This window comes from Impatiens glandulifera, chromosome 6, assembly GCF_907164915.1.
Source record: "Impatiens glandulifera chromosome 6, dImpGla2.1, whole genome shotgun sequence".
Lineage (NCBI taxonomy): Eukaryota > Viridiplantae > Streptophyta > Magnoliopsida > Ericales > Balsaminaceae > Impatiens > Impatiens glandulifera.
In genome coordinates this window covers 44242511-44250537 of record NC_061867.1, presented here as the reverse complement: position 1 = coordinate 44250537, position 8027 = coordinate 44242511, and the positions used below count along the sequence as shown (strand labels likewise).

The following is an 8027-nucleotide window of genomic DNA, read 5'->3' as shown; positions in this document are numbered from 1 at the left end:
ACTCAAAATGAATTATAAATAATATATTGGTAAAAATATAAAATATAATAAAGTAGTTTAAGTATCATGATTGATTTTATAGATATGAAATATGATGAGTTCGATTATAATTCAAAACGTTTTAAATTAAAGTTGAGGTAATTTATTATGGGTTAATATTAGTTTCTAAAATAACAAAACCAAGATGTGAGTTCAAATTATGTTAATGTATTATTTTTAATGTTTGTATAAGAAATTTAATCTTATTGAATTTTGAGATTTGATTTTTATACAATTATAATATTAAAAATATGTGAGCACAAATAATATTAATGTATTATTTTTGAGTCTAATAAAAAAAATTAATCTTATTGAATTTAAAATTAAATTTTTATATAATTATAATATTAAATATAGTTATGTTTGAAATTTTTTATTATTATAAATGTTCTAAATTAAATTTTTATTAGTATATTAATTTATCATATCATATCGTAATAGTTTAAGTGAAAATAAATTTTATTTTATTAATTAAATATTTAATTTTAACTTAAAAACTTTCTTAATAATAAAGAATAAGCTAATCACATCCGGACTAAACTTGGTAAAAAAAAACAATTCAATCTCTTAATCTTGATTTTAAACGATGAACACAAATATTTGTTAAAATAACATGTACCACATGTATAGCATTTTATAATTATAGATATCTTAGTCTTAATAATATTATGTAATTAAATATGAACTCAATATTATATAATGTAGTAAAACCTTTTTGAATTGATATTAGTACAAGTGTTCATATCATTATAATTATTTAAATTATACATAAAATTTTAATATTATCTTTTAAATTATAATAAGTTTTAATTAAATAAGATAATGGCATACTAAAAATATATATAAATGGAATTATTTTGTATCCTTTATATAATATTATCAATTGAAATTAAAATTAAATTATTATTAAAGTTTTAAACCAAACTAAATATAAATAAAATACAAAATTAACTTAAATGTTAAAAGATTAAAACCTAAATGCGGAGAGAATGAACATAAGATATGATATTATCAAATAGAGTAGAAAACCTACCGTGTGATTTAAAGATATTGATAAGTCTATAAACACCACAATCTTGCATAGTGTATTTTTATATGTGTTAAATTGTGTATAAAGAAATAAATTAGTGTATGGTTTGACAACATCTATTGGACTATTACAAAACTTCAAAACATTGATATTTTTCTTATTTTTGTCGCTTCCTCTTATTCGAAGAAGACGCGACAAAAACCTTTCTTATTCATTTCTTACGCTTCCTCTTATTTCTTACTCATAATTTATAAGTTTATCATTACTTATTTTCTAAAGTCGAAGTCAATATTGAATTACCGTTACAAATTCTTTTGATATTTGGAATTCTTTAAATTTTGATAATGTAACTATTCATGAGTTTGGAAGTCTTTTAAAAAAAATTGCTTTTAATATTTTTAATTTATTTGGATTTTAGTTTTTTGCATGTTTGGTGTAAAACCTTATAAAAGTATAATATTTTGAACTTTTTGAAATGTGTATTGTTTAAAGTTTTTTAAAGATCAATTTATTTAAAGAAAAAATTCCTTTAATGTGATAGTTGAGAATTAGTATACACACATTAATTTTTACAGGTAAAAAGATATTTTATACTTTTTTATTACTCATAAACATATTTAAGTCAAACTATATATAAAATTTTCCTTTTTTACCTTAAAATATTTCTACTCTTTTTTTTTTAATTTATCATTTACATCATTTTCTACTGCATTAAATTTTAACCACCTAATTATTATTTGGGGCTCAAATTTAGGATAATTTTACCAATAAAGCTCAAACTTTGAATTGAAGTATTTAGGTCTCAAATTATCAAAAAAAAATTCTTTTGAGGTTTTTCTACAAACGAAGTGTAGTACATCTATTTTAAATAAATAGGAGTGATAGGGGGAAAGAATTCGAGTGAGGAAATTTGGAAAGAAATAACGTGTCACTACATCACTAATTTGAAAAATGATAAAGTGTGAGGAGATTTGAGTTTTTGTTATTTAGATCGATTGATCGGTTTTATCCTATTCAGATAGTTTTTAAATGATCATAGAATTGGTTTCCATCCATTAAACAACAAGCATACAAATTCTGCAATTTAAAATATAAAAAATTCAAATTCAAACTATAAATATGAATTAGAGGGATATTGGAACCTTACCAAGGATCGGAGAGAACTCCTTGATCCTTAGGGAAGTTTTTAAGATGCTCATATCCAAGTTTTAAGGCTTCAAACAAATTTTCGAAAAATCCAGAAGCTTTGAGCTTTAATGGAGGATTTCTGTAAATCGCGATTTGAGAGTGGATATTAGATTCTCTTATTTGGGAACGACTAAGGGGATCTATTTATAGCTTCCCTGAGTTGGTGAAGGCTTCTAGTGGAGATCTTTGAGAGCATCTTCGCGATGTTCCAAATGAGTCGTCCATACATCTTTCACCCTTTCTGTGAGATAGAGGAGATAACCCAGTTATGCTTTGCTGATGATTTGTTAATCTTAGAGCACGTTGACGCTGATTCCATTAAAACTATTAGGGCTGCACTAACGTTTTTTTTTTTCTGTGGTTACAGGTCTTACTATTAACGAAAGAAAAAGTGTGGCATTTTACGGAGGCATGAGACGAAACAAAATAGGACATCTTCAACATCATGGGCATAGAGGAAGGCAGTTTTCCCGTAAGGTATTTAGGGATTCTGTTAACCGCGAAACAGATTAAGTTATCACACTACAAGCCGCTGATTGAAAAGGTAAACAAACGATATTTAGCTGGGTAGCGAATAAACTTTCTTATGTAGGGAGGATTGAGCTTATTAAGAGTGTAGTCATGAGCATAGTTGGTTACTGGGCGCAACAGGTGGTCATTCCGAAGAAAGTAATGAAGAAGCTTGATACGCTGATGAGGAACTTCATTTGGGGAAGTAGCAGAAGAGTAGGAAAAAAAGTCAAATGGACCGTTTTCTGTAAAACGAAGGAGGAGGGAGGCATCGACCTTAAAAAGTGTGTCGAGTAGAACAAAGCTCTAACCTTCAAGTATCTGTAAGCATTAGAACATAACTAGGAATTACTATGGATCAAATGAGTACACACGAGATTTATGAAACACGAACTAATAACTAGACTTGCAGAATCAATGAGGGTATGAGCTGGTCTTTGAAGCAAATTCTTAAACTGAGAAACGATAATGTAGATCTTTACAACATTCGGCTAGGGGACGGGAAATGCACCCTTTTTTGGCACGACCCCTAGTTCGAAAACCATCCAATCATTAATAAGGAGGAGTTCAAAAATACTCGCATCATAAGGGACTGTGTAGTGGAGAAAATCAGAGACATAAAAGACGGGAATTGCGACTCTCTCCTAAGAAGAGTTCCAGAGGTATAGAGGATACTAGATCACATAAGCAACATTCAACTCCACAATAGACCCGACGTTCATGAGTGAAAAGCTGAGGACAATGGGAAACTGGTTGCAAAGAGAATATGGGAGGAAACCCAGGAAAAAACATAGAAAGTAGAATGAGCTCCTCTTGTATGTTCAACCAAGATCATTCCGCGATACCAGTTCATCCTATGGCTCACCTTCTAGGAAAAACTCAGCACTCGAGACCACATTAGGAAGTATATGAGCGTCTTGGACGTGAGCTATCTTCTATGCAAAAAAACGAAGAAACCATTGATTATCTATTTGAGAGCTGCAATATCGCATCAGAACATTAGGATAGATTTGCAAAGAGCCTGGAGCTGTTCCGTTTCCCGAAAGAATGGAAAGAACTCAAAGAGGTAGCAATGCTCAAAGCCAAATGAAATAGATTCGCAACAAACGTATTCAAGTGTATATTTGGAGCAATGGTATACAATATCTGGTAGAAGTGGAATGCAACTGTTACGAACTCAAAATTATTCTAGGCCTGTCTAGAATGATCCCTTAAAACTCGTAATTTTTTTCCCTTATTTGAGAATTTTTAATGAAATGACGCTAAGTCGTTTATCCTCCTTAAAAACTTTTCTATCACCAAGGATAGAAAAATGGATGATAATGTTATCCAAATACGATATAGCCTTCACGTTACAAAAATCCATCATAGGAAGCATTTTTGCAGACTTCCTTGCTGACCAACCCATCATTGTTGAGTAAAAAAACAAACTTGAATTCCCCGACGAATAAATTATGAGTATAACATTAGAAACATGGAAACTAATATTTGATGGAGCTTTTGCACAACAAGGTTACAGAATTGGGATTTTGTTAGTTGACATTAAAGGGACGTACAACCCAATATCTATAAACTCTAATATCCTGTCAACAACAATAAGGCTAAATACGAGGCATGTCTCTCGGGTCTCAATTGACGTATGAAATAAGGGTAACTAAGCTAGAGGTCGTTGGTGACTCTAACTTGGTCGTATCTTAGGCCAGTAGCACGTTGCAAGTTTAAGGAATTAAATTAGTTGATTCAAAGTGGATCTTAAAGAAGTGCACACCAACCTATATGCAGGGGGGGGCTCCAATTGATATTTGCTTATACAATAAAATATTTATCTTTCTTTTCTTAAGAAAATAATAAATTAATTTATTAATGATATCAATATTTTTTTCTCTAAACTTTTTAGTTTTGCACTAATAAATTAAAAAAAAAAAGAAAAAGAACACAAAAACATCTGCTGAAAAATTTAATATTATTGTTTGATGAATTGTTACAAAGTTATAAGAAGATTCAAATAAACCAATGTAACAATCAACTTATTAAATAAGTTTTTTTACTCTAATACAAAGTAAACCAACCAAATTGTTTTTATTGTTAATTTCATTACTTTCGTTGAAAGGATGCATCCCAACATATTTGAGATGGAAAGGGAGGAAGTTCAATGGGAATGCCAACCGAATGTGAAGTAGAAGGATCCAAGTTGTGTTGTTGTTCTAGTGGGGTGATGGAATTGATAGTCATATCGTGAATGCTAGACCTCTTCTTTACGGCGACGATTGTATTTTGACGAGCAAAGTACTTTTGCGCGTGGCTTGCGACTTGAGCTGCAGACCTCGTCACAACAGACTTACGAGCTATGCTCCGCCAATCACCTTTTCCATACATTTGCAAACCTAACAGAAATAATCTGCACACAAAAATCAATCCAACAAATTGCGAAAAACAATCAATAAAGTTATGCTATAAAATCATTTACTTATGTTCATTCTCAGTCCAAGGGGTACTCCTTCTACGAGCAAGTTTTAGCCTTGGTTCATTGCCTTCTTCATTGATGCTTAATTGATAGTTTGGTAGAGGAATGAAGCCAGCTTCTATGCGCCTAACATCATCGATTAAGATATCGTAATGACGCTTAATCTCTACCATTGACTTTCCTGGAATTTTGGCTGCAATATTCGCCCACCTACCAGCACTATCACCACGATCCTCCGAGTATTTTGCAAGTGCTTGCTCAAAAGCTTTGTTCTCTTCTTTGTTCCAAGAGGATGTGAAACGACCATGGTTATGATGTTCAGCACTCATCTTCTTCTCACTTATGTATTCAGAATTTAGTTTATTTATAAGATAGCAAAGTGAGATGGTGATAGTGGTTGTTATGATATTTAAAGAATGAGAAAAACTTAGTATATTTTTAAGGCGTTGTTTTCTAGGAGGCCTCTAGTTCCATAATAACAACCACCAAAAAGTTATAGCTTTTAAGAATCTTTTATAAGTCAACTATTTAGAGATGAGGTGATATTTAAAATACTGATTGAATTGAGATTATTGGAATCAAGAAATGGGCTAAGTTGGTGTACTAATTTCTTTTACTGACTTTATTTAGATTATGGGAATCCTCACATAATTATCAATTTCAATGAATACTGGCATATTATTTTTATTTTAAATTTATATAAATTAAATCATTTACAATATTTGTAGTCTAATAAAACTAATATTTATATCATTATAAATAAATAAAAATAAAAATTATAATATTTTATTATAAAAAAACATATGAATACTAATATTTTAACATTAACACAAATATTTAATATATTAAGAACTCAAAATGAATGATAAATAATATATTGATAAAAATATAAAATATAATAAGGTAGTTTAAGTAGGATGATTGATTTTATAGGGATGAAATATGATGAGTTCGATTATCATTCAAAACGTTTTAAATTAAAGTTGAGGTAATTTATTATGGATTAATATTAGTTTCTAACGTAACAAAACTAATATGTGAGTTCAAATTATATTAATATATTATTTTTAATGTTTGTATAAGAAATTTAATCTAATTGAATTTTGAGATTTGATTTTTATACAATTATAATATAAAAAATATGTGAGTTCAAATGATATTAATGTATTTTTTTTTAGTTTTAATTAGAAATTTAATCTTGTTGAATTTAAAATTAGATTTTTATACAAATATAATATTACATATAGTCATGTTTGAATTTTTTATTATTAGTATTATTATTATAAATGTGCTCAATTAAAATTTTCATTAGTATACTAATTTATCATATCATATCGTTATAGTTTAAGTGACAATAAATTTTATTTTATAAATTAAATATTAAATATTTAATTTTAACTTAAAAACTTTCTTAATAATAAAGAATAAACTAATCACATCTGGACTAAACTTGGTAAAAAAAAAAAAATTCAATCTCTTAATCTTGATTTTAAACAATGAACACAAATATTTGTCAAAATAACATGTACCACAGGTATAGCATTTTATAATTATATATATCATAGTCTTAGTAATATTATGTAATTAAATATGTACTCATTATTATATAATGTAATAAAACCTTTTTGAATTGATATTAGTACAAGTGTTCATATCATTATAATTATTTAAATTATACATAAAATTTTAACATTTTCTTTTAAATTATAATAAGTTTTAAATAAAAAACATAATGAAATACTAAAAATATATATAAATGGAGTTATTTTGTATCCTTTATATAATATTATTAATTCTCATTAAATTATTAGTAAAGCTTTAAATCAAACTATATATAAATAATATACAAAATTAACTTAAATGTTAAAAGATCAAAACTCTAATGCGGAGACAATGAATTAACTTGTTAACATATGATATTATCAAATAGAAAAAATAAACCCATAGTGTGATTCAAAGATATTGTTAATCTATAAACATCACACTCTTGCATAGTGTATTTTTATATGGGATAAATTGGGTATAAAGAAATACAGTAATGTATGGTTTGACAACATCGTTTGGACTTTTACAAAACTTCAAAACATTGCTATTTTATTCATTTTTGTCGCTTTCTCTTATTCAAAGAAGAAACGACAAAAACCTTTCTTATTCATTTCTTACGCTTCCTCTTATTTCTCTTACTCATAATTTATAAGTTTATCATTACTTACTTTCTAAAGTGGAAGTCAATATTGAATTACCATTACAAATTCTTTTGATATTTGGAATTCTTTAAATTCTGATAATGTTTCATAAGTTTGGAAGTCTTTTAAAAAATATTGCTTTTAATATTTTTAATTTATTTGGTTTTTAGTCTTTTGCATGTTTGGTTTAAAACCTTTTAAAAGTGTAATATTTTGAACTTTTTGAAATGTGTATTGTTTATAGTTTTTTTTAAGTTCAATTTATTTAAAGAAAAAATTCCTTTAATGTGATAGTTGAGAATTGGTATTCATAATTTAATTCTTACAGATAATAAGATATTTTATACTTTTTTATTACTCATAAAAATATTTAAGTCAAACTATATATAATATTTTCCTTTTTTTAATTTATCATTTACTTTTTCTGTTTATTACGCATCATTTTCTACTTCATTAAATTTTAACCACCTAATTATTATTTGGGGCTCGAATTTAGGATAATTTTACCAATAAAGCTCAAAATTTGAGTTGAAGTATTTAGGTCTCAAACTATCAAAATTATGAATTTTTATTTTATATATAAAAAAAAACTTAATCCCTTTTTTCTCAA

General features: G+C 27.3%; 1 protein-coding gene across 1 annotated transcript; it reads right to left on the bottom strand.

The window, feature by feature from the left end:
- Nucleotides 1-4861: 4861 nt before the first annotated feature.
- Nucleotides 4862-5560, bottom strand: LOC124943670 (transcription factor SRM1-like). The gene is made up of 2 exons (XM_047484147.1): nt 5235-5560; nt 4862-5165 (listed from the first exon to the last, which is right to left on the bottom strand). The coding sequence occupies exons 1-2, from the start codon at nt 5558-5560 to the stop codon at nt 4862-4864; spliced, it is 630 nt and encodes a 209-aa protein (XP_047340103.1).
- Nucleotides 5561-8027: the final 2467 nt, after the last annotated feature.